Source organism: Oncorhynchus nerka, linkage group LG12 (genome assembly GCF_034236695.1).
Source record: "Oncorhynchus nerka isolate Pitt River linkage group LG12, Oner_Uvic_2.0, whole genome shotgun sequence".
Lineage (NCBI taxonomy): Eukaryota > Metazoa > Chordata > Actinopteri > Salmoniformes > Salmonidae > Oncorhynchus > Oncorhynchus nerka.
Genome location: NC_088407.1, coordinates 19,681,092 through 19,708,062, shown reverse-complemented (window position 1 = coordinate 19,708,062; position 26,971 = coordinate 19,681,092). Strand labels below are relative to the sequence as shown.

The following is a 26,971-nucleotide window of genomic DNA, read 5'->3' as shown; positions in this document are numbered from 1 at the left end:
CTCAGCCCTCTCCTGTACTCCCTGTTCACCCATGACTGCGTGGCCATGCACGCCTCCAACGTAATCATCAAGTTTGCAGATGACACAACAGTGGTAGGCTTGATTACCAACAACGACGAGACGGCCTACAGGGAGGAGGTGAAGGGCCCTCAGAGTGTGGTGTCAAGAAAATAACCTCACACTCAACGTCAACAAAACAAGGGAGATGATCGTGGACTTCAGGAAACAGCAGAGGGAGCAGCCCCCTATCCACATAGATGGGACAGTAGTGGAGAAGGTGGAAAGTTTTAAGTTCCTCGGCATACACATCACGGACAAACTGAAATGGTCCACCCACACAGACAGCGTGGTGAAGAAGGCGCAGCAGCGCCTCTTCAACCTTAGGAGGCTGAATAAATTTGACTTGTCACCAAAAACACTCACAAACTTTTACAGATGCACAATCGAGAGCATCCTGCCGAGCTGTATCACCGGCTGGTGACACCCACAACCATAAGGCTCTCCAGAGGGTAGTGAGGTCTGCACAACGCATCACCAGGGGCAAACTACCTGCCCTCCATGACACCTACACCACCCAATGTCACAATAAGGCCAAAAAGATCATCAAGGACAAAAACCACCCAAGCCACTGCCTGTTCACCCCGTTATCATCCAGAAGGCGAGGTCAGTACAGGTGCATCAATGCTGGGACTGAGAGACTGAAAAACAGCTTCTATCTCAAGGCCATCAGACTGTTAAACAGCCATCACTAAAATTGAGTGGCTGCTGCCAACATACTGACTCAAATCTCTCGCCACTTTATAATTAAACATTGGATGTAATAAATGTATCACTAGTCACTTTAAACTATGCCACTTTATATAATGTTTACATACCCTACATTACTCATCTCATATGTACAGTATATACTGTACTCTATACCATCTACTCCATCTTGCCTATGCCGTTCGGCCATCGCTCAACAGCTCTGGTGGACATTCCTGCAGTCAGCATGCCAATTGCACACTCCCTCGAAACATCTGAGGCATTGACTTGTGTGGCAAAACGGCACACATTAGAGTGGCCTTTCTTGGTACCCAGCGCAAGGCGCGCCAGTGTTTTTTTCTATTTTTTCTATTTTTTCCTTCATTTTTAACTAGGCATGTCAGTTAAGAACACATTTTTATTTTCAATGATGGCCTACCAAAATGCAAAAGGTCTCCTGCGAGATCAGGCTGGGATTAAAATGACAAATATAGGACAAAACACACATCACGACAAGAGAGACACCACAACACTGTTAAATATCATACTCTTTAATTAGCTCTTGGTCCTGGTTGTCAAACCGCCACACTAAACAAACATGGACATCACCTGGTCCTGGTTGTCAAACCGCCACACTAAACAAACATGGACATCACCTGGTCCTGGTTGTCAAACCGCCACACTAAAAAAACATGGACATCACCTGGTCCTGGTTGTCAAACCGCCACACTAAACAAACATGGACATCAACTGGTCCTGGTTGTCAAACCGCCACACTAAACAAACATGGACATCACCTGGTCCTGGTTGTCAAACCGCCACACTAAACAAACATGGACATCAACTGGTCCTGGTTCTCAAACCGCCACACTAAACAAACATGGACATCAACTGGTCCTGGTTGTCAAACCGCCACACTAAACAAACATGGACATCACCTGGTTCTGGTTGTCAAACCGCCACACTAAACAAACATGGACATCACCTGGTCCTGGTTGTCAAACCGCCACACTAAACAAACATGGACATCAACTGGTCCTGGTTGTCAAACCGCCACACTAAACAAACATGGACATCAACTGGTCCGAGAGAGAAACACACAATTCCTTGCTCTTTTTTATTCATTTTATTGACCGTCTGTAAAGAATTTGCAGCTCTCATAAACAGTGTCTGCTGGATGGTTGTGATATATTATTATTGCCCTTTAAGATTTGGTAAGATAATTTGCTTGAATATTCATTTAGTAGCAATTAAAATGTAGGTCAGTGATTTTATGGAAAAAAAATCCCTTCTTTAAATGTTTAAATTTCACATATTATAACACTGTTTGCATCACAGGAAATATCAACCCAAGGTCCAGAGGTTGTTGTTGCAATACAGTCTTCTATACCATTACCTCCACTGTTTGGTTCCCCACTGTGCCAGTCCAGATACGTCAGTGGCTCGTCATTCAAATCTACCCAAACACCCTCTGTTTTCCTGTCTGTTGCTCCCAGGAATCCATACGAAGCACCAACAATGAATTTGGAAAGAGCTTGGTTCTCCACATCATTCCTTGGCATGACCAGCGTCGCACCAACGTTGTTGCAGAACTTCAAACCTTCATCGAAACTCCCCAGCACTCCATTGGACACTAAATATTTGTCCCCTGCCTTCTGGAAGACCCTGAAGCTTGCAGCTTGAAATAAATCATGCCATTCTTTCTGTTAGTCATACCGACCGATTTCCTTGTTGAATGTGGATGTAAATGTGAAACACACTGAGTGTACAAAACATTAGGAACTCCTGCTCTTTCCATGACATAGACTGACCAGGTGAATCCAGGTGAAAGCTATGATCAAATGCATGAATGGGAGGTGACAGGTTAAAGAATAACAGGTTAAAGAATCATTTGAGACATGGATTGTGTATGTGTGCCATTCAGAAGGTGAATAGTCAAGACAAACAATTTAAGTGCCTTTGAACGGAGTATGGTAGTAGGTGCCAGGCACACTGGTTTGAGTGTGTCAATAACTGCAATGCTGCTGGGTTTTTCACACTCAATAGTTTCCTGTGTGTATCAAGAATGGTCCACCACCCAAAGGACATCCAGTCAACTTCACACAACTGTGGGAAGCATTGGAGTCAACATGGGCCAGCATCCCTGTGGAACGCTTTTTACACCTTGTAGAGTCAACATGGGCCAGCATCCCTGTAGAATGCCTTCGACACCTTGTGGAGTCCATGTCCCGACGAATTGAGGCTGTTCTGAGGGCAAAAGGGGTGCAACTCAATATTAGGAAGGTGCTCCTAATATTTTGTACACTCAGTGTATATATCTTTTGAAACACATTTACAATTTATAATTTAAAAAAAATCATTTTTCAAAAGAGAAAGTCTTACCTTTCTCAAGATTAGCCTGTCTGGCTTTGAGCTGTTGGATCTCAGCGAGTAAATGGCTGATCACACTGTTGCCTCCTGCATCTGAAAGAACATGACACATTTCTCTATCACTGTCTATGTTCTGGATTGCACCTCAACAAGTACTATCCCAACAGGTCAAGGACTGTTGATTACCTCCTGGCTCCCCTATCTCCCCTTTAGGTCCAGCTGGCCCCACATCACCAGGGGGTCCCTGTACCCCTATTCCTCCTAGAATAACATAGAACAACATACATTTAATTTTGTACAGATCATTCCTCAAAAATGTTATTTTTTTGTATTGGGAACTGTGCCATGCCTTGATGCTAGATAACACATTCTTTAATGTCCCCTACCAGGGTGTCCTTTCTCTCCCTTGGGTCCTGTGACTCCGTCATGCCCGTCCCTCCCATCTCTCCCAGGCAGACCGTTATGACCAGGTATGCCAGGGACACCGGGATAAGCTGGGCAGCTCGGGCTGGAAGTGTGAGGGGGAGGAGTTTGCTTTTGGGCTTCACTTGGCAGGAACACAGTCAATTGTGAGGTCAGCAGAATGCTGAGAATCAACCAGGGCATCGCCATCTAGTGGTCTCTGAGGAGAACAGGCTCAGAGTCATTGGGATTGCATGGTGGAGGTAACATCAACCCAACCTCTTGCCTGCAAAAAGGCTATTTAGACACTCCTGGTACAAACAATATTTAATTTCAGAATTTGATAAAATTATGTTAAGGTTAGGGTTAGTTTCAGGGTTACGTTTTGCAGGTCAGGAATGTCCTTATAGCCTCTCCTTCTTGCCTGCAGAAATATGCACTGGGCCATAGGATTTCTTCAGCACCCCCACAAAAAAACGGAATATTGTTTTATTTATTGATAAAAAATACAAAACATCTGACACTTATTTTTCTCACAAAAACGTAGTGCACTGGGCCTATACTAGTTCAGTATTAGTGGACAGATGATAGCCTTTGACGTACATTTGACAAAAGCTGGATCCCTTCTAGCCATGACCCTTCTGGAGAGTGACCAATTTTTTTGTCAAACATTTCAGGTCTGGAAGAAAACTAACAAATGTAGATATTTTAGCTCAGCGTTTCTCAAACTCCTCGTGTCCTCGTAACCCAAACGGTTGTATATTTAGTTTTTTGCCCTAGCACTACACAGCTGATTCAAATAATCAACTAGTCATCCATCTTTGATCATTTGAATCAGCTGAATCAGCTGCGTAGCAAAAACCAACATGTGCACCCCTTGGTGTCTAAAGGATCAGACCTAAATGTTTTACTTCTGATGTGATTCAAGCATTGACAAGGACTCACAACATTCAATATTTTTTTTCTCTATTAACAATTGTAATTTTGATTAGAAAATCTAAAACCAGGAAAAATAAATACATTTTGAAAACAGAATTTGGAAAAATCTAAAACAGAATTTGGGGGGCCCACCTTAGCATGGTTTATTAACCATTATTTTACCAGGTATATTGACAGAAAACAGTGTATTACTTTATCTTGTACATTAAGGACTTGGGGAAGAGTTTCACAGGAGAGAAGAAGAGAAGGATGTTCCTATTTGAAAGCTAGAATAAAATGAGAAGCTTAAGACACGTTTTTTTTAAGTAGCTCTCGAGCTGGAAAGGTTGGAGTCCCCTGCCTTACATTGATGCCTTTTTGCAAATCCAATCACTGTTCCACATCAAATCAAATCAAAGTGTATTTGTCACGTGCCCTGAACACAACAGGTGAACAGTGAAATACTTAGTTACAGGCTCTACCCAACAGTGCAAAAAAAGGCATTAGGTGAACAGTAGGTAAGTAATCAGTTTTCCACATTGATTTTACATCATCACAGATTCTTTGGGGTTAAAATGAAAGTTGATTCAACCAAGTTGATTTGCTCCCCCAGTGGGCACAATTTCTGTAGATAAAAAAACTAGCAGCTTGGATCCATATAACACACAGTTCAGTCTCGTACTAGATAGAAATGAAGTGTGGGCTGGCATGGTTTAGAGCTTTTCTTGACATATTGATTGGTTCCCTACAACCGCTCTCGACACTCCAGACTTCTTTGTTGGTTTTGGGTCGAATTTAGGCATAACAGCGTCCTCTTCTGTGTTAAGGAAACACTAAAAAGACTAAGTAAGACAATTCACACACCTGTGCAGCGCAGAAGTTCATGTTAGAAAAGTAAATATGATTGGTTGAATGTGTTTCAGTTAACTTAATGTGTCTTCAGATTTCATAACTCCCTTTTACTAAAGGAATCATCATAAAAAAACACGAGATATGTTCGCGATGGTGATGTTATTATTGTGGAACGTAGACGTTCCATTTTCTCCTGAGATTGCAAAGCAATTCGAATGTTGATCTAGTGCCCACCCGTTTATGAATGTTTCAACCACTGTTTTTGCCGTTAGTTGGTTTCAGAGAGCACAAAATACTACACTAACCATGAGCCTTTTAGCGTTTCTGATGCCACAGAAACAGACCCTGAGTCTGTTCCAACGTGTCCACCTGCGAATCGGAGGCCATGATTGTGCTCCCGTTGTGGGTGTGGCAGAGAAGCAACCTTTATTTACGTGCAATTAACATAGCCTATATTAATATGCAATACCTTTTCTCCCGACAGTAGAAGAACTGACTGCATGAAACAGAAGCTTCGTCACTTCTCACAGTGAGGCTTGCTAACTAAAGTCACATGTTTTATTAGCATTCTACATAACAGAACCTAATACAAAATCATATAGTATAAACTGGGTGGTTTGAGCCCTGAATGCTGATTGGCTGACAGCCGTGGTATTTTGGTGATATACCACACCTCCTCTGGCCTTATTGCTTAAGTATAACGTTACTCTTAGACCAAAAACACATTTTAGGACAGGGGTGTCCGGAGTCATTTTGCCCTGGGGGATACGTTCGGTTTTCAACGAGGTCCAGACGGCTGCACTGAAAATGGGTTATTTCCTTGCATTCCAAATCTGCTAAAAAATTGTCCTCTAACCATAGTTTAGGGTTATTTTCGATGAACCCCAACTGTCTAGTGATTATTAGCGAGCTGGACAGTCAAGACACTGTATGAATACAGGTCGATCAACATCTCTACACAGTTTTGATTTGGTTTGAATAATTGTATTATGTTGAGTATATTGAGTTTGTTTTTTCAAATTGTATTTGTCAGAAGCTTCATAAACAACAGGTGTAGACTAACAGTAAAATGCTTACTTCGAATCCAATTTTATTTGTCATGTGTGCCGAATACAACAGGTGTAGACCTTACCGTGAAACGCTAAATTACAAGCCGTTAACCAACAAAGCAGTTCAAGAAATAGAGTTGAGAAAATATTTACTAAATAAACTAAAGTAAAAAATTAAATAAAAAAAGTAACACAATAAAATTAGATAACAATAACAAGGCTATTTGCAGGGGGTATCGGTACTGAGTCAATATGCAGGGGTACAGGTTATTCAAGGTAGTTTGTAAAGTGACTATGCATAGATTATAAACAGCGAGCAGCAGCTGTCCAGTGACCATTTCATGCAACTGGTCAGGATGCTCACAATGGTGCAGCTGTAGAACTTTTTGAGGATCTGGGGACCCATGCTAAATATTTTCAGTCTCCTGAGGGGGAAAAGGTGTTGTCGTGCCCTCTTCACAACTGTTTTGGTGTGTTTGGCCCAAACTCTTGACCTGCAACACTTCAGCCCCGTCGATGTTAATGGGGGCCTGTTCGGCCCTCCTTTTCATATAGTCCACGATCAGCTTCTTTGTCTTGCTCACATTGAGGGAGAGATTGTTGGACTTACGGCCCATCCCAACAATGCAGAGAGAAAGAAAATGGAGAAATAATAGAAAAGTAATAACAAGTAATAATAATGAGTGAAGATAACTCGGCTGTATACACAGGGTACCAGTACAGAGTTGATGTGCAGGGGTATGAGGTAACCGAGGTAGACTCAAACCACCCCCGGATCCGGCCCGCGGGCTATATGTTCGACACCCCTGTTTTAGGATGATTAGCTGAGTGTGGTCACAACTTAACCGTGTGCCACGGTGCCACTAGGCAAAATGTGTGCTTTTAAAAAAACAAAATATAGACAGTAGGACTATGCTATTTGTTACCACCATCTGCTCTAATTCAGGAAACCATACAGTGAGGTCCAAAGGTATTGGGACAGTGACAATGTTTGTTGTTGTTTTGGCTCTGTACTCAAGCATTTTGGATTTGAAATGATACAATCAGTAGCGGTGCGTGGGTAAAATCACTGGGGAAGCCAAGCCCCCAAAAGCCATATTACAACCTATGTGCTGGGATAATTGCATTATTTGGTCTGTTTGTTCATATGCCTTTGTCACCGTGATATATACAGTGCATTTGGAAAGTATTCAGACCACCTGACTGTTTACACATTTTGTTATGTTACAGCCTTATTCTAAAATGGACTCCACCAAATCAAGCCTTTATGTTAAAGTGGCCGGACAGAAGCTACCAGGATCAAATTCATAGACAGAGCTTTTGATGCATGGACTGACCATCCATGATATCAAAATATAGTTTTAACCATGTTGTTTACATTTGCTTTGTTTACAAACATTGGAGTTTAACAATATTTTGAGTTCTGAAGGGGTACGACAGTTGAACTATGCTCATGATGCATTTATCAGTTCTATTATCCAAGAATCAATGGGTACATATCATTAATTTAATAATCATTCATTCATTCATTTAGGTCTCCTGAGTGGCACAGTGGTCTAAGGCACTGCATCTCAGTGCTAGAGGTGTCACCACAGACATCCTGACCGGTGGCATCACTGTCTGGTATGGCAACTGCTCTGCATTTGACCGTAAGACGCTACAGAGGGTAGTGTGTACGGCCCATTACATCACTGGGGCCAAGCTTCCGGACATCCAGTCCCATAGGGCAGCGCACAATTGGCCCAGCGTCGTCCGGGGTAGGCCAATCATTGTAAATAAGAATTTGTTCTTAACTGACTTGCCTAGTTCAATAAAGGTTAAATGTAAAAATGAAAGATGTATGAGTCCAAAAATGGATGTAGCAACTGCAGAAGGCTTGTTTAACGTCTGTCAGCCACAGCTGAAACATCCCTCTGTAATAAATATAGCAGAAGCATTGTCCAATCATATATACAAATCTTACTTACCTTTGTGGTAGCTCTCTGTATGAAGCAGGATGAGTACACAGATCAATACTTGCTGTTACAGTAAAGAGACTGAGCTCTGTTTATGAATATTTACAGTGTACACCGGTTTATAGTCTTCTACTTTATAGTAGACTTGATACCTAATCAGTGCACAGATCAATAGCTGCTGTTACAGTACACACAGTATATTGTTCTCTGTGCTAATGTATAACTTCTACAACTTTATGGTTGGGACTTGATAACAAATCTTACTTACCTTTGTGGTAGTTCTCTGTATGAAGCAGGGTGAGTACATAGATCAATAGTTGCTCTTTTATGTCAGGGGCATAATCTTCCCAACAATCAGTTTAACAACCATTACAAGGAAACGCTACAAAGTGACCTAAAAACAAAGGATCTTTGCTCTCTGAAATAAAAGATCATATTATTATGGCCCTGACACACTTCTAGGAACCCAGCAGTCACCATGATCTACACATGACTCTCTGTAGATCATAGAGGAAATGACCCAGATGGTGCAGAATCATTCTTTTCTGGTAAACATGAACAGATGCCAATAAATCAAGACAAGGGAGCAATCCACTGGACACGGACGTCAATCCAACTTTGGTTCAACGTCATTTCATTGAAATGAAGTGGAAACAGTGTTGATTTAACCAGTGCCCAGTGGGAATCTAATTGTAATCTTAATCTATACATTTTTAAGGCCTATGTTAGTTTGTAATATGAGGCAAAAGTCCTGCATCGTAGGAAGTGTACAGTATGACATACAAACACATTTGATTTGACAATATCTCAGATTTATTCCGTCATATTTCGAGTTAAAATCCATATTTTATGTCACACAACATTCATATGCTAACTCTGGAATCATTTGACAATCTCTCAAATGTGTTCATTTTCCGTTAATCAGTTCCTTTAAAACATTACAGAGAATTTCTCAGAAAGAGTTTGGACAGAGTATTTTATATCACACTACTTTCACGAACAAACTCTTATTGCAGAATAGTTATTTTCAGACTAAATTTGTCATTTATTTTTAGTTCTACTAATTTGAACATTGTATTTTACCCATGGAAATGTGCTGACATACAGTATGGCTAAATCCCAAATGGCACCCTAATCCCAATATAGAGCACTACTTTTTCCCAGAGATATATGGGTCCTGGTCAAAAGTAGTGCACTATATATGGAATAGTGTGCCATTTGAAACACATTCCATTTTTGTTTTCATGGGTTTTATCCTTATGTTCTGAAAAGCAGGAAGCCCCTGAATGTGCTGCGGTTGTGGAAGTCTGCAAATATGTGTGAATGAGCATGAAGAGTCATGTAGACATGGTCTCCCTGTTCTAGATGTAGTGTCCCTCCATTACCAGAACTATCAGTTCTATCATGCTCTGTATGATGATCACACGCAGACAACATGCGTACATTATTCCTAAACAGACTTACACAGACGTTGTGCTGGCTATAGGCAAATGATGAGAAGCTGAAGTAGTAGACTCCTTTCACTGGCGCACTGAAGACACCTGAAGAGGAGTAGCAGGGAGAGATCAGTACTATAATACTATAAATACATTGAAGACACCTCTAGAGGAGTAGCATGGAGATATATATATATATATATATATATATATATATATATATATATATATATATATATATATATATATATACCATAATACCATAATCATATAATCTTGTAAATACATTGAAGACACCTGTAGAGAAGTAGCAGGAAGAGATATATACTATAATACTATAATCTTGTAAAACAGTGAAGACACCTGTAGAGAAGTAGCAGGAAGAGATATATACTATAATACTATAATCTTGTAAATACAGTGAAGACACCTGTAGAGAAGTAGCAGGAAGAGATATATACTGTAATACTATAATCTTGTAAATACATTGAAGACACCTGTAGAGAAGTAGCAGGAAGAGATATATACTATAATACTATAATCTTGTAAATACATTGAAGACACCTGTAGAGAAGTAGCAGAAAGAGATATATACTATAATACTATAATCTTGTAAATACAGTGAAGACACCTGTAGAGAAGTAGCTGGAAGATATATATACTATAATACTATAATCTTGTAAATACATTGAAGACACCTGTAGAGAAGTAGCAGGAAGAGATATATACTATAATCTTGTAAATACAGTGAAGACACCTGTAGAGAAGTAGCAGGAAGAGATATATACTATAATACTATAATCTTGTAAATACATTGAAGACACCTGTAGAGAAGTAGCAGGAAGAGATATATACTATAATACTATAATCTTGTAAATACATTGAAGACACCTGTAGAGAAGTAGCAGGAAGAGATATATACTATAATACTATAATCTTGTAAATACAGTGAAGACACCTGTAGAGAAGTAGCAGGGAGAGATATATACTATAATACTCTAATCTTGTAAATACATTGAAGACACCTGTAGAGAAGTAGCAGGAAGAGATATATACTATAATCTTGTAAATACAGTGAAGACACCTGTAGAGCAGTAGCAGGGAGACACCCTTATCAGAGGAGAGATTAGATCAGAAGCAACTAAAACAAGAAACATACATTGTACTCTGCATGAATATGTGCAATAAAAACTACTACTTTGCAACTGAGGTGAGCCTTTTAGATTGGTCATTCACCCTTTTAACTTTGTGGGGACTAGTGAACGAGTGGACACTTCAGGAGGAAGGAGAGATTATTGGGAGAAATCCACTCTCATAGTTCTTCCATCGTGTCTTCCAACTCTTTACCTGATCCAGGGTTGTAGGCATCGCCAACGTTTGTGAAGACATTGCTGAATGCCAAGTTGGTTTCTCTCTCAGAGGGCGGTATATGGCCATCTCCTCCTAGTGCTGCCGTAAAAGCAATCTTTGGTCCGTCTATGAGAAATCGTACATTACAACTTCACAACAAAGAACAGGGCATGTATACAATTTCACACACTGTTTTCCAGTAGTTTCGGCTAAATCAATTTGTTAACCACATTGTAATTATTGGCTATTTAGCATTATCTACCTTCACTCTGTCTCCTCAGTTCGTCCAGCAGGATTTGCTGTTGCTCCACTCTGAACTCAGTGGCGTTGACTCTAAATGACAATACTTGAAGCTTCCTCTCCTGTACTGGAAAACAGGAATTTAAACTAATATTAAGACCAAAAACAGATCAACTATTCCTTGTTGACCTTAGCGATGATGTCACTTCACACCATAGTTACTTTACCAATCCAGACAGAATACAAATGTAAATCACCGTCATTCTCTCTCTTCATGCTCTTCATCAGGCTCTCACTGGTGCTCAGCTTGGTCTCCATGACTCTGAGCTGGGCTGCTTGAACTATTAAACACAAAAACTGTCTTAAGTTAGGCAGGTCTGAAGACAAAAATAAAGAAAATTCACATGAGCAAAACAAGGCCTATAACTTCACCCATGCTCTACCAAGGTTTCCCAACAGACAGTTTTGACCTACTACTGGTAGCTGTGTTGGCCTATTGTACTTCAAACATCATGTAGGAAGGTTGCTTGGGCATTCAAACTTGTCAAACAGCCTAATTCATAATCTTAACATAATTAAAATGTTTTTTGGTATTCTGAAGATTTAAATATATTAACAAAAAAAGTAAGTTATTAGATTTAGATTACATTCAGTTTCTCTCTGTAGAAGAGCAACAATAGCCTCCATGTTACTCAATTCTTCCACCTGGTTCTCTGCAGTGGTCAGTCTGGCCTCCATGGCTCCCAGATGCCTAAGAAGGTTACACATGTCTGGCTGGCAGCTACCGTTTGTCTCTGCTAGGGATGGTGCTTGATTCTGTTTGAAAATAACTTCACTTTCTATGTCCTGGTCCTGTTCAGAGTGTTGGTTGTGAGTCTTGTATTCATTTTCTATGTCCTGTCCCTGTTCAGGCTGAATCTGTACCATGATGTCATTGAGGTTGTCTTCTCCAGCATCTTCACTGAGAGTCCCAGACAGACACAGCAGCAGCAGGGTCAGAGTCAGTCCCCCCATTCTTCAACTGGATAGCCTATACTTCAGCTTGTAGTGTACTGGAAGTTGTGTGAACATTCAACTTGTGCAGTCCTCTTTAATTCAATGCGTGCAGTCATTTTATGATAGCGTCAGGGTTAAACATTAGTCATGATTTGTAAGGAAAATCTGCAAAAGTAGACATAAGGGTATTTTATGATATAGTCCTGTGAGATAAAATTATGTTTACCAGGAAACTGAAACATGTTTACAATTTAAAGTGAATTCAAGGTGACCTCAATCCTACGCGTTTACTGGCATCATTCAGAGTTTATGGTCTGTTGTCTGGGAACCCAGAAACAAACCTTGTGTGCGCTGCTACCTTATTTACATGTCAGTTTGTCTCAACTATAATGATACGTGTACACTTTCAATTGCTTTTCATGATTATATTGACTGTATTGGTCATATGTTTTACTATGTTGAAATGTGTATTATTTTGCCGGTGAATAGCTGAAAACTATAGAAAACAACTTTTGTCATGTTTGTTTCTTTTTCATAATGTCTCTGAAATACAATTTAATTCATCTGGTTTTAATCGATCTGTGGAGCATAATCTGTCCCCTAGAACAAGTGTGTGTGCTGTACATTATGTCCTGATCATTGGCGACCACAGGAGGTCGCTGTTACATTGGAAAAGGTGGCTGTGGGTGAGAAATGTACATGATGTCCTGATTATTGCGGGCCACAGGAGGTCGCTGTTACATTGGAAAAGGTGGCTGTGGGTGAGAAATGGGGCAAATCAGTAGAACTACATAACATTGTTGCAATTATATTCCCATTCATTCATAATTTTGTATATTATAAACTTGCTATGAAATATTATCTTTAAAAATAAAATATATGTTTTAATGGTTTAGGAAGAGGTAGGCCTATAGGCGTGACAATGTGGACTGCAGAGTATTACATTTTATTCAGATAAGACTTGTTTTTAAACTAATTTATTTTTTGTATTAAATCAATTGTAGATTCAGAACATGACCAAGTATGTGGACACCTGCACGTCGAACATCTAATTCCAAAATCATGGGCATTAAAATGGAGTTGATCTCTCCATTGTTGCTACAACAGCCTCCACTCTTCTGGGAAGGCTTTCCACCATGTAGGAACATTGCTGTGGGGACTTGCTTCCATTCAGCCACAAAAGCATTAGTGAGGTCGGGCACTGATGTTGGGCGATTAGGCCCGCAGTCAGATTCACAATTCATCCCAAAGGTGTTCGATGGGGTTGAGGTCAGGGCTCTTTGTAGGCCAGTCAAGTTGTTACACACTGATCTCGACAAACCATTTCTGTATGGATCTCGATTTGTGCACCGGGGCATTGTCATGATGGAACATGCCCAATCTGTTGCCACAAAGTTAGAAGCAGAGAATTGTCTAGAATGTCATTGTACGCTGTAACATTAAGATATCCATTCACTGGAACGAAGGGGCCTAGGCCACGCCATGAAAAACAGCCCCAAAACAATATTATTCAACCACCAAACTTTACAGTTGGCGCTATGCATTCAGGTAGGTAGCGTTCTCCTGGCATCCGCCAAACCCAGATTCGTCAGTCGGACTGATTCATCTACTTCTCCAGAGTCCAATGGCAGCGAGCTTTAAGCCACTCCAGCCGGCGCTTGACATTGTGCATTGTGATCTTAGGCTTGTGTGCAGCTACTCGGCCATGGAAACCCATTTCATGAAGCTTCCAACTAGCAGCTCTTGTGCTTATGTTGCTTCCAGAGGCAGTTTGGAACTCAGTAGTGAGTGTTGTAACCGAGGACAAAATATTTTTACTTGCTTCACCACTCTGTTGTCCTGTTCTGTGAGTTGGTGTGGCCTACCACTTTGCGGCTGAGCCGTTGTCGCTCCTAGACGTTTCCACTTCACAATAACAGCACTTACAGTTGACCAGGGCAGCTCTAGCAGGTTAGAAAGGAAAGAAACTGACTTGTTGGAAAGGTGGCATTCTATGAAATTCACTGAGCTCTTCAGTAAGGCCATTCTACTGCCAATGTTTGTCTGGAGATTTCATGGCTGTGTGTTCGATTATATACACCTGTCAGCAACTGGTGTGGCTGAAATAGCAGAATCCACTCATTTAATCCACTAATTTATATATATACACTTTTATATATATATATATATATATATATATGTGTGTATGAACAGAATGTTGAACAAGGAATAAGCGGTAGGGCTGTAAGGACAACATGATTCTCTGTGAAAGAAGAAAATATAGACGTGTGTCCTTGAAGTTTGCAGTCGTGTCAAAAAAATACAATTTGACCTTTTAGTGTTGGGATCATCAAATCAAATCAAATCAAATGTATTTATATAGCCCTTCGTACATCAGCTGATATCTCAAAGTGCTGTACAGAAATCATTGAACTAGATTCAGCCGCGACTGATTTTTGTTGTTGTTGAGAGGATGGTCGGGGGCCGGAACATATTTACTAATCATTTGTAGACTGCAAATTGACCACAAGAAGCCCAAACAGTAATCATGTTTGACTAAAACATAATAATTTCAAGCCTTGCTTACATTTTTTTTTACCATCTTTTATGTCCAACAATTACTCAGAGAACTTGGGGGCCAAAAAACCCACCCGCGGGCCACCATTTGGGGAACCCTGCTTTAATGTGGGTAATCTCGTTTTCAACAGTAAAAGTTCACAAATCGCTGCCAGGAGTCGATTGATGCACCGGTGCATCAAATGAATTAACATAATTTAAAAAATCCCCATCCAAATCTGTGTTAAATCTTGCTACTTCTCAATCCACCGCATCCGCCTATGCCAGCCTTCTGTATCTGCAGTGGAAGGTGGTATAGCCACAGAGTTGTTGTCTGTTTGTCAGACCAGGAGACATCTCAAAAATCAGTCTTCGGTTTGGCATGCAAAACTAATATTGAAAGATGAGTCTCTAGCGAAGATAGTGTTCTCCCTTTTGCTCGACAACCCCAGCAAGCCTCAGCACTGTCTAAAGTCTGTACCGCCCATGTGCTTCTGTCTGTAGCATCCGAACCGTTTGGGCTACAAACTAAGAACCCACTTTGGAAAGGGGAGAATCTCAGGAACAAAAGTGTCTCTATCTGAATATAACCCGGTTCAAAAAATGAATGCAAGTAGTTTTGTGGGTTAAATATTTGTCAAAAAAGAATAATAGTAATTCCTGAGCTTTCTTATAGATATAGGGCAGACACTTCAAAATCTTAGCCCTTATGATTCATTTTTTGACTGTCTGTTTTGACATTTATGACTGTTATTCAATGCGTTTCTATGCGCTATAGCAGTAATGTTCAATATTTTAGCAAATATGTTATTTTGGGGGGATACCTACAGGGCTCCAAAAATTCAAAATCAAATAGCTAAATGATCAATTTTAGAGGTTACAGTTTGGATCCATTGCCATTTACAGGAAAATTATTTAAGATAGCAACGTTTTAAAGTGTGCGTGAAATGCCTAGGCTGTATGCCTATAAACCAAGAAAATGTAGGTTGAGTTAACGGACATATATCAAATGCGCTAATCATGGTATAAAATTGGATGGAAATAAAATGTGTTTGAGTGGAGCCAGCGGTTGAAAGTCTGTAGCTCTCTTGTGTGAGGCGGGAGAATGTGGAGGGAGAGAGGTAGGGGTGTGTGACTAACATTTGGAGACTAAGAGGGGAAAACAACTATTTGTAGGCTATGGCTTGCCTTGCAGAGCCGGACCAGGGAAATAGCGGTCGAGGTGCAGAGGGAGGGGGATCGACAGGGAGGGGGATCGACAGGGAGGGGGATCGTCCGACGACAATCATAATAGTTTTCTATCGCTTGTTGTGAAACAAACATCAGCATGTTAAGGGACTTCTACGCATTTAACAGGCAATTGAAAACGGGGAACTATCCTAGCGTGGAGAAAGTCTCTATAGCGGTGGATAAACAGTCCATATGGTAAGCCCCTTCTGTGGACCGTAGCCTAGGTATGCAGCAACAGGCTGAACGAGTTTCCTGCCTGGCGTGCTTCCTGGCTACCTGAAACAACTTCTGGTGGTAATAATGCAGTTTTACGAAATAATAAAGCAAGTTATATAGCATTTAGCCTATTATCACAACATACAAATGTATGCATAGGCCTTTAGATTATAGACTATATTATTGTTATTGCCGTAAGCCTATATCTTTTCAGTATAATCATGACTTTTCAACTTGAACATTGTAGGCTTGTTTATAGGCCACTGTTTAGCCTTTGCAAATATTTGCTCCAAACTAGTCTATCACATTGATTTGAATGCATCCTTCTCTTTGGATAGCATGTTCAGAAAATATACAATATTCCTTTAGGTTTACGAATTGGGATTTTGCTTTCTATCTGTGTGTTGCCTATTGCTCATGAATTGGTATGAAGTTGAAGCTGCATGCTAACATCAGGACTAAATGGTCATGACATGAATAGTCTTCTCCATGTTTTCATCACTATGTCTATTTAAGGACTGCATCATGGGGAAGCTGTTAGCAAGGGAACAGTCGCCAAGACCGCTCTGTAACAGTTACACTACTGTTCTTCTCTGACCCACACTTGGATTGTTACCACTAGTTTTGACAGACAGAGAAGGAGATAGTGGAAGACCGAGAGAGAGAGAGAATTTAATTGAGAGAGGGGGGAGACAGACAGCGAGAGACACAGACAGAGAGAGACAGACAGAGAGAGACAGACAGAGAGAGAGAGAGAGTTGGACAGAGAGAGAGATGGCAGAGAGAGAGAGAGATGGCAGAGAGAGAGAGATGGACAGAGAGAGAGATGGACAGAGAGCGAGACAGACAGAGACAGAGAAAAAGAGAGATGGACAGAATTAGTGCTTTTTACTGTTTCTCCTGCTGTGGAAGAGCTTGGAAATCATGAGATGGATAGAGAGGGATGAGAGGGGAAAGAGAAAGGGACAGAGGGTAGAGATACACCGAGACAGAATGAGAAAAGAGGGGAAAATTGAGAGAGAGAGAGAGAGAGAGAGACAGAGCGAGAGGGGACTTGGAGAGTAGCGACAGTAGTTTGGGTGATATTCCACATTGGACCTGAAATAAAGAGAGGTAGTGAGAAACAAAGAACAAGGGATGGATCATCAGACAGGATGAGAAGTAAGAAATAAAACTCAGCAAAAAAAGAAACTTTGTCTCACTGTCAACTGCGTTAATTTTCAGCAAACTTAACGTGTAAATATTTGTATGAACATAACAAGATTCAACAGCAGACATAAACTGAACAAGTTCAACAGACGTGTGACTAACAGAAATTTAATAATGTGTCCCTGAAGAAAGGGGGTGGTCAAAATCAAAAGTAACAGTCAGTATCTGGTGTGGCCACCAGCTGCATTAACCTGTTGAACCTATGGGGGCGCTGTGTCATTATTGGATAAAAAGACGTGCCCGTTTTAAGCGCAATATTTTGTCACGAAAAGATGCTCGACCATGCATGGAATTGACAGCCTTGGAAAGACACAACTCTGACGTCTCCAAAACTGCAAAGATATTATCTGTGCGTGCCCCAGAACTAATGCAACAGGCGAAACCAAGATGAAGTTTCATACAGGAAATGCCCCGGATTCTGAAGGCGCTGTGTTCCAATGTCTCCTTATATGGCTGTGAATGCGCCAGGAATGAGCCTGCGCTTTCTGTCTATTCCCCGAGGTGTCTGCAGCATTGTGACGTGTTTGTAGGCATATCATTGGAAGATTGACCATAAGAGACTACATTTACCTGGTGTCCCGCCCGGTGTCCTGTGTGCGTAATCTGTAGGTCCATGCGCGTTCCATTTCTTCAGAATTGAAAGTAAACTGCCACGATGGATTTTATCGTCGATAGATATGTGAAAAACACCATGAGGATTGATTCTAAACATCGTTTTCCATGTTTCTGTCGATATTATGGAGTTAATTTGGAAAAAAGTTCGCGTTTTAATGACTTATTTATTTATTTATTTTCTTACCCAAACGCGATGAACAAAACGGAGCGATTAGTCGACACAAATAATATTTTTTGTAAAAACGGAACATTTGCTATCTAACAGAGTCTCCTCATTGAAAACATCTGAAGTTCTTCAAAGGTAAATGATTTTATTTGAATGCTTTTATGGTTTTTGTGGAAAATGTTGCATGCTGAATGCTAATGCTAAATGGTACGTTAACCATGAATACTGTTACACAAATGCTTGTTTTGCAATGGTTGAGAAGCATATTTTGAAAATCTGAGATGACAGTGTTGTTAACAAAAGGCTAAGCTTGAGAGCAAATAGATTAATTTCATTTCATTTGCGATTTTCATGAATAGTTAACGTTGTGTTATGCTAATGAGCTTGCTGATAGATTTACACAATCCTGGATACAGGGTTTTTTTCGTAGCTAAACGTGACGCAGAAAACGGAGCGATTTGTCCTAAACAAATAATCTTTCAGGAAAAACTGAACATTTGCTATCTGAGAGTCTCCTCATTGAAAACATCTGAAGTTCTTCAAAGGTAAATGATTTTATTTGAATGCTTTTCTGTTTTTTTGTGTAAATGTTGCCTGCTGAATGCTAATGCTAAATGCTACGTTAGCCATCAATACTGTTACACAAATGCTTGTTTTGCAATGGTTGAGAAGCATATTTTGAAAATCTGAGATGACAGTGTTGTTAACAAAAGGCTAAGCTTGAGAGCAAATAGATTCATTTCATTTCATTTGCGATTTTCATGAATAGTTAACGTTGCGTTATGGTAATGAGCTTGAGGCTGTAGTCACGATACCGGATCCGGGATGGCTCGATGCAAGAAGTTAAGTACTGCAGTGCATCTCCTCCTCATGGACTGCACCAGATTTTCCAGTTCTTGCTGTGAGATGTTACCCCACTCTTCCACCAAGGCACCTGCAAGTTCCCAGACATTTCTGGGGGAATGGCCCACCCTCCGATCCAACAGGTCCCAGACGTTGAGATCCGGGCTCTTCGCTGGCCATGGCAGAACACTGACATTCCTGTCTTGCAAGAAATCACGCACAGCAGTATGGCTGGTGGCACTGTCATGCTGGAGGGTCATGTCAGGATGAGTCTGCAGGAAGGGTACCACATGAAGGAGGAGGATGTCTTCCCTGTAACGCAGGAGAGAAAGACAGGAAGTATGAGTGAAGAATGACATATCCCTGCCTTGACCATGCAGAGGCCTCCGGAATAATCAATACAGAGTACACACACACGCACGCACGCACGCACGCACGCACGCACGCACGCACGCACACACACACATAGGATCTTAGTTTGATCACCCTGTTGCAGGAGTACCTTCCTGCAATGCAATACATTTATAACTTGTAGCGTATTTGAGGTTTAAAAAGGCTTCTGAAGTTTGTAATTTGCAGAGTGTAGGACCGGTTAGTATTTGGATTGGTATTTTGATTGGGACTGGTAGTATTTGGGTTGGGACTGGTAGTATTTGGATTGGTATTTTAACTGGGACTGGTAGTATTTGGATTGGGATTGGTAGTATTTGGATTGGGACTGGTAGTATTTGGATTACGACTGGTAGTGTTTGAATTGGGACTGGTAGTATTTGGATTGGGACTGGTAGTATTTCGATCGGGACTGGTAGTATTTGGATTGGGACTGGTCGTATATGGATTGGGAGTTGTAGTATTTTTATTGGTATGTTGATTGGGACTGGTAGCTTTTGGATTGAGACTGATAGTATTTGGATTGAGACTGGTAGTATTTGCATTGGGACTGGTAGTATTTGGATTGGGACTGGTAGTATTTGGATTGGGACTGGTAGTATTTGGATTGGGACTGGTAGTATTTCGATCGGGACTGGTAGTATTTGCATTGGGAGTGGTAGTGTTTGGATTGGGACCGGTAGTATTTGGACTGGTATTTTGATTGGAACTGGTAGTATTTGGATTGGGACCGGTAGTATTTGGATTGGTATTTTGATTGGGACCGGTAGTATTTGGATTGGTATTTTGATTTGCACTGGTAGTATTTGGATTGGGACTGGTAGGTTTGGGATTTGGACTGGTAGTATTTGGATTGGGACTGGTAGAATTTGGATTGGGACTGGTAGTATTTGGATTGGGACTCGTAGTATTTGCATTGGGACTGGTAGTATTTGAATTGGGACTGGTAGTATTTGAATTGGGACTGGTAGTATTTTGATTGGGAGTTGTAGTATTTTTATTGGTATGTTGATTGGGACTGGTAGCTTTTGGATTGGGACTGGTAGTATTTGGATTGGGACTGGTAGTATTTGCATCGGGACTGGTAGTATTTGAATTGGGACTGGTAGTATTTGAATTGGGACTGGGAGTATTTTGATTGGGAGTTGTAGTATTTTTATTGGTATGTTGATTGGGACTGGTAGCTTTTGGATTGAGACTGATAGTATTTGGATTGAGACTGGTAGTATTTGCATTGGGACTGGTAGTATTTGGATTGGGACTGGTAGTATTTGGATTGGGACTGGTAGTATTTGGATTGGTATTTTGATTGGGACTGGTAGTATTTGGATTTGGACCGGTAGTATTTGGATTGGTATTTTGATTGGGACTGGTAGTATTTGCATTGGGACTGGTAGTATTTGAATTGGGAGTTGTAGTATTTTTATTGGTATGTTGATTGGGACTGGTAGCTTTTGGATTGAGACTGATAGTATTTGGATTGGGACTGGTAGTATTTGGATTGGTATTTTGACTGGGACTGGTAGTGTTTGGATTGGGACTGGTAGTGTTTGGATTGGGACTGGTAGTATTTGGATTGGGACTGGTAGTATTTGGATTGGGACTGGTAGTATTTGCATTGGGACTGGTAGTATTTGAATTGGGAGTTGTAGTATTTTTATTGGTATGTTGATTGGGACTGGTAGCTTTTGGATTGAGACTGATAGTATTTGGATTGGGACTGGTAGTGTTTGCATTGGGACTGGTAGTATTTGGATTGGGACTGGTAGTATTTGGATTTGGACCGGTAGTATTTGGATTGGTATTTTGATTGGGACTGGTAGTATTTGCATTGGGACTGGTAGTGTTTGGATTGGGACCGGTAGTACTTGGATTGGTATTTTGATTGGAACTGGTAGTATTTGGATTGGGACCGGTAGTATTTGGATTGGTATTTTGATTGGAACTGGTAGTATTTGGATTGGGACTGGTAGTTTTGGGATTTGGACTGGTAGTATTTGGATTGGGACTGGTAGTATTTGGATTGGGATTGGTAGTATTTGGATTGGGACTGGTACTATTTGCATTGGGACTGGTAGTATTTGAATTGGGACTGGTAGTATTTGAATTGGGAGTCGTAGTATTTTTATTGGTATGTTGATTGGGACTGGTAGCTTTTGGATTGGGACTGATAGTATTTGGATTGGTATTTTGACTGGGACTGGTAGTATTTGGATTGAGATTGGTAGTATTTGGATTGGTATTTTGACTGGGACTGGTAGTATTTGGATTGGTATTTTGACCGGGACTGCTGCGGGTGTCGTAGGTGTGGAGTCAGACGCAGGAGACAGAGAGTGCAATGCTGTGCGTCTTTAATTGCACCAACGCACCACAGGGTACTCACAATAGTAACGACCCCAAACACAGGGAATGAAAAGGTACAACGGAAAAGTCACGACCAGGCACTAACACGTACCTCTACAATAGAGCCGAAGGTTACACTGAAATAATCCCGCACAACAACCAGGCGGGCCGGCTGTCTAATAAAGACAAACTAATCATACCTAAACAGGTGCTACCAATAAACATACAAGGAGGGGGAGGAAAGACAATCAGTGGCAGCTAATAGGCCGGTGATGACGACCACCGAGCGCCACTCGTGACAGTACCCCCCCCCTGACGCGCGGCTCCCGCAGCGCGCCGACACCGGCCTCGAGGTCGCCCCGGATGACGAGGTGCAGGGCGATCCGGATGGAGGCGATGGAAATCCCTCAACATGGATGGATCCAAGATGTCCCCCACCGGTACCCAGCACCTCTCCTCCGGGCCGTACCCCTCCCAGTCCACGAGGTACTGCAGGCCCCTCACCCGGCGTCTTGAGTCCAGAATGGCCCGGATCGTGTACGCCGGGGACCCCTTGATGTCCAGAGGGGGGAGGGACCTCCAGCACCTCACTGTCCTGCAGGGGACCAGCTACCACCGGCCTGAGGAGAGACACATGAAACGAGGGGTTAATACGATAATAGGAAGGAGTTGTAATCGATAACACACCTCGTTTATCCTCCTCAGGACTTTAAAGGGCCCTACACACTGCGGACCCAGCTTCCGGCAGGGCAAGCGGAGAGGTAGGTTTCGGGTCGAGAGCCAGACCCTGTCCCCGGTACAAACACGGGGCCTCACTGCGGTGGCGGTCAGCACTCCTCTTCTGCCGTCCACTCGCTTCTTGTAGAGATTCCTAGACGGCCCTCCAGGTCTCCTTGGAGCGCTGTACCCATTCCTCCACCGCAGGAGCCTCGGTCTGGCTCGGATGCCATGGTGCCAGGACCGGCTGGTACCCCAACACACACTGAAAAGGGGACACGTTAGTAGAGGAGTGGCGTAGTGAGTTCTGAGCCATTTCAGCCCAGGAATGTAGCGTGCCCACTCCCCTGGCCGATCCTGGCAATACGACCGCAGAAACCTACCCACCTCCTGGTTCACTCTCTCCACCTGCCCATTACTCTCGGGTGATAACCGGAGGTCAGGCTGACAGAGACCCCCAAGCGTTCCATGAACGCTCTCCATACCCGAGACGTGAATTGGGGGCCCCGATCAGAAACGATGTCCTCCGGCACCCCGTAGTGCCGAAAGACATGGGTGAATAACGCCTCCGCAGTCTGTAGGGCTGTAGGGATACCGGGCAACGGGAGGAGACGGCAGGACTTAGAGAACCGATCCACAATCACAAGAACCGTGGTGTTCCCCTGAGACGGCGGAAGATCGGTCAGGATATCTATGGACAGATGTGACCATGGCCGCTGTGGAACGGGGAGGGGTTGTAACTTCCTCTAGGAAGGTGCCTAGGAGCCTTACTCTGAGCGCACACTGAACAGGAGGAGACATAACCCTTAACGTCCTTAGCCAAAGTAGGCCACCAATACCTCCCTGAAGGCTCTCCACTGTCCTCGTCACCCCAGGGTGACCCGAGGAGGGTAGGACATGAGCCCACCGAATCAGCTTGTCCCGAACACCAAGCGGCACGTACCTTCGCCCGCTGGACACTGAGGAGGAGCGGGTTCAGCCCGTAACGCCCGCTCGATATCCGAGTCCACCTCCCATACCACTGGTGCTACCAGCTTTGAGGCGGGAAGGATGGGAGCAGGTTCGGTGGACCCATCCTCCGTGTCGTAAAGGCGGGACAGTGCGTCAGCCTTTACGTTCTGGGAGCCCGGTCTATAAGACAAAGTAAACCGGAACTGGGTGAAGAATATGGCCCACCTTGCCTGACGTGGGTTAAGTCTCCTAGCTGCCAGAATATACTCCAGGTTCTGGTGGTCGGTCCAGATGAGAAAAGGGTGCTTAGCCCCCTCAAGCCAGTGTCTCCACACCTTCAGAGCTCTAACCACCGCTAGCAACTCCCGGTCCCCCACATCATAGTTACGCTCCGCTGGGCTGAGCTTCCTTGAGAAGAAAGCGCAGGGGCAGAGTTTTGGTGGCGTACCCGAGCGCTGCGATAGCACGGCACCCACCCCAGCCTCGGACGCGTCCACCTCCACTATGAATGCTAGAGAGGGGTCCGGATGCGCCAACACGGGCGCATCAGTGAACAGCGCCTTCAACTTGTTGAACGCTCCGTTCGCCTCTGCTGACCACTGCAACCGCACCGGGCCCCCCTTCAGCAGTGAGGTAATGGGAGCCGCTATCTGGCCAAAACCCCGGATAAACCTCCGGTAGTAGTTGGCAAAACCCAAAAACCGCTGCACCTCCTTTACCGTGGTTGGAGTCGGCCAATTACGCACGGCCCTAATGCGGTCGCCCTCCATCACTACCCCGAGGTGGAAATGCGATATCCCAGAAAAGAGACGGCTCGTTTAGAGAACACGCATTTCTCAGCCTTGACGTATAGGTCATGCTCCAGCAGTCTACCAAGCACCTTGCGCACCAGAGACACATGCGCGGTGTAAGTGGCCGAGTAGATCAGAATGTCATCGATATAAACAACCACTCCTGCCCGCACAGGTCCCTGAGAATCTCGTCTACAAAGGATTGAAAAACGGCTGGAGCATTTTTTTAACCCATACGGCATGACGAGGTACTCATAGTGGCCTGATGTGGTACTAAATGCGGTTTTCCACTCGTCTCCCTTCCGAATACGCACCAGACTATACGCGCTCCTGAGATCCAGTTTTGTGAAGAACTGCGCTCCGTGGAATGATTCCACCGCCGTAGCGATGAGAGGTAGAGGGTAACTATACCCCACTGTGATGGCGTTTAGACCTCTATAATCAATACACGGACGCAAACCTCCCACCTTTTTCCTCACAAAAAAGAAACTCGAGGAGACGGGTGAAATGGAGGGCTGAATGTACCCCTGTCCCAGCGACTCCGTGACATATGTCTCCATTGCCAACGTCTCCCCCTGGGACAGCGGGTACACGTGACTCTTGGGAAGCGCAGCGTCTACCTGGAGATCTATCGTACAATCCCTTCCCGGTCGATAAGGTGGTAATTTAGTCGCTTTCACTTTACTGAAAGCGATTGCCAAATCGGCATACTCGGGGGGAATGCACACCGTGGAACCCTGGTCTGGACTCTCCACCGACGTAGCACCGATGGAAACTCCCAAACACCTTCCAGAACACTCCTCTGACCACCCCTGGAGAACCCCTGTTTCCACGAAATTTTAGGATTGTGCCGGGCCAGCCAGGAGTCCCCAGCACCACTGGAAACGCAGGCGAATCAATAATAAAAAAACTGATACGCTCCCTATGATTCCCCTGCGTCACCATGTCCAGTGGGACCGTGGTCTCCTGACCATCCCTGACCCTAATGGCCGGCTATCTAGGGAGTGCACGGGGAAAGGAGAATCTATCGGCACCAGCGGAACCCCTAACTTAAGGGCGAGTCCGCGATCCATAAAGTTCCCAGCTGCGCCTGAATCGACTATGCTGGGAAGAGGGAAAAAAGTGAAGAAAAAAGGTTAAGACAAACATGTGGCCAACAGGGGGTTCTGGGTGAGTTTGATGCAGACTCACCTGGGATGATCGAGAAGCGTTCCGCCTGCCATCTCTACTCCCAGACGGACCCCCCCAGCACCGATCAGACGCGTGTCCTCTCCGACCACAGTTGGTGCAGGGAAGGCCTCCTCCTCCGGTACCCCTCGGCGCAGCCCCTCCCAACTCCATCGGAATGGGAGCGGAGGGGCTGGGTGGTGGAACGCACAGGACCCTCTCTGAACGCCCGCGGGCAGCCAGCAGATTGTCCAGTCGAATGGACATGTCAATCAGCTGATCCAGTGACAGAGTGGTGTCCCGACACGCTAACTCCCGGCGGACGTCCTCTCGGAGACTACACCTGTAGTGGTCCATAAGGGCCCTGTCGTTCCACCCAGATCCGGCTGCCAAGGTCCGGAACTCCAGCGCGTAATCCTGGGCGCTCCTCCTCTCCTGCCTGAGATGAAAAAGTTGTTCTCCCACCGCTCGGCCGTCTAGAGGGTGATCAAACACGGCACGGAAGCGGAGGGAAAACTCTGGGTAGTGCTCGCGCTGAGTCTGGGCCATTCCAGACTGCGTTCGCCCACTCCAGAGCACGACCCGTGAGGCAGGAGATGAGGACACTCACCCTCTCCGCTCCTGAGGGAGTGGGTCTAACGGTGGCCAGGTATAGCTCCAGCTGAAGCAGAAACCCCTGGCAACCCGACGCCGCTCCATCATAAGCCCTCGGTAGCGTCAGACGGAGGGTGCTGGAGTCGAGTGATGGGGAGTCCGGGCCGTGGGTGCCGAAGGTGGAGAGAGGAGACCACTCCTCTCCCATCGGTCCATTCTCTCCATTACTTGATCCATCGCGGATCCGATCCGATGGAGAACGGTGGTGTGGTGGAGAACCCGTTCCTCCATCGATGGGAGAGGGTTGGCTGCTGCTCCTGCTGACTCCATTCAATTTGATTTAGGTGCGGGATTCTGTAATGCTGCGGGTGTCGTGGGTGTGGAGTCAGACGCAGGAGACAGAGAGTGCAATGCTGTGCGTCTTTAATTGCACCAACGCACCACAGGGTACTCACAATAGTAACGAACCCAAACACAGGGAATGAAAAGGTACAACGGAAAAGTCACGACCAGGCACTAACACGTACCTCTACAACAGAGCCGAAGGTTACACTGAAATAATCCCGCACAACAACCAGGCGGGCCGGCTGTCTAATAAAGACAAACTAATCATACCTAAACAGGTGCTACCAATAAACATACAAGGAGGGGGAGGAAAGACAATCAGTGGCAGCTAATAGGCCGGTGATGACGACCGCCGAGCGCCACTCGTGACAACTGGTAGTATTTGGATTGGTATTTTGACTGGGACTGGTACTATTTGGATTGGTATTTTGACTGGGACGGGTACTATTTGGATTGGTATTTTGACTGGGACTGGTACTATTTGGATTGGTATTTTGACTGGGACTGGTAGTATTTGGATTGGTATTTTGACTGGGACTGGTACTAT

The 26,971-nt window shown here is 43.7% G+C and overlaps 3 protein-coding genes across 4 annotated transcripts; all 3 read right to left on the bottom strand.

Moving 5' to 3' along the window:
* Positions 1-1,855: 1,855 nt before the first annotated feature.
* LOC115120826 (mannose-binding protein C-like) lies at positions 1,856-9,061 on the bottom strand. 2 transcript variants are annotated; one of them, XM_065025339.1, is made up of 5 exons: positions 8,303-9,061; positions 3,501-3,736; positions 3,301-3,375; positions 3,127-3,207; positions 1,856-2,422 (listed from the first exon to the last, which is right to left on the bottom strand). In XM_065025339.1, exons 2-5 carry the CDS (start codon positions 3,724-3,726, stop codon positions 2,046-2,048), a joined length of 759 nt encoding a protein of 252 aa, XP_064881411.1. In that variant the 5' UTR covers positions 3,727-3,736; positions 8,303-9,061; the 3' UTR covers positions 1,856-2,045. The 2 variants fall into 2 exon arrangements, with proteins under 2 accessions (XP_064881411.1, XP_064881412.1); XM_065025340.1 differs by lacking the exon at positions 8,303-9,061 and adding an exon at positions 3,899-7,416.
* Positions 9,062-9,094: 33 nt separating this feature from the next.
* Positions 9,095-12,396, bottom strand: LOC115120827 (uncharacterized). Its single transcript, XM_065025338.1, has 5 exons — positions 11,964-12,396; positions 11,574-11,657; positions 11,339-11,443; positions 11,074-11,202; positions 9,095-9,831 (listed from the first exon to the last, which is right to left on the bottom strand). Exons 1-5 carry the CDS (start codon positions 12,328-12,330, stop codon positions 9,548-9,550), a joined length of 969 nt encoding a protein of 322 aa, XP_064881410.1. The 5' UTR covers positions 12,331-12,396; the 3' UTR covers positions 9,095-9,547.
* A 9,594-nt stretch (positions 12,397-21,990) lies between these two features.
* Positions 21,991-25,755, bottom strand: LOC135574164 (scavenger receptor class A member 3-like). The gene is made up of 2 exons (XM_065025061.1): positions 25,510-25,755; positions 21,991-22,479 (listed from the first exon to the last, which is right to left on the bottom strand). Exons 1-2 carry the CDS (start codon positions 25,539-25,541, stop codon positions 22,071-22,073), a joined length of 441 nt encoding a protein of 146 aa, XP_064881133.1. The 5' UTR covers positions 25,542-25,755; the 3' UTR covers positions 21,991-22,070.
* Between the last annotated feature and the right edge of the window lie 1,216 nt (positions 25,756-26,971).

Bases quoted from the DNA above. Each gene is read 5' to 3' on its own strand.
- LOC115120826 (XM_065025339.1), bottom strand. From the start codon at position 3,726: ATGGCGATGCCCTGGTTGATTCTCAGCATTCTGCTGACCTCACAATTG. The intron at 3,376-3,500 runs GTAGGGGACATT...ATGTTATTCTAG, and splicing joins GGGAGAGAAAGGACACCCTG to GAGGAATAGGGGTACAGGGA. The intron at 2,423-3,126 runs GTAAGACTTTCT...ATTTATTTCAAG, and splicing joins ACAGGCTAATCTTGAGAAAG to CTGCAAGCTTCAGGGTCTTC.
- LOC135574164 (XM_065025061.1), bottom strand. From the start codon at position 25,541: ATGGCAGGCGGAACGCTTCTCGATCATCCCAG. The intron at 22,480-25,509 runs GTGAGTCTGCAT...GTCTCTCCTCAG, and splicing joins ACGCTTCTCGATCATCCCAG to GCCGGTGGTAGCTGGTCCCC.
- LOC115120827 (XM_065025338.1), bottom strand. From the start codon at position 12,330: ATGGGGGGACTGACTCTGACCCTGCTGCTGCTGTGTCTGTCTGGGACT. The intron at 11,658-11,963 runs GTAATCTAAATC...TGTGTTTAATAG, and splicing joins TCTACAGAGAGAAACTGAAT to TTCAAGCAGCCCAGCTCAGA. The intron at 11,444-11,573 runs GTGATTTACATT...CCTGTTTTCCAG, and splicing joins CATGAAGAGAGAGAATGACG to TACAGGAGAGGAAGCTTCAA.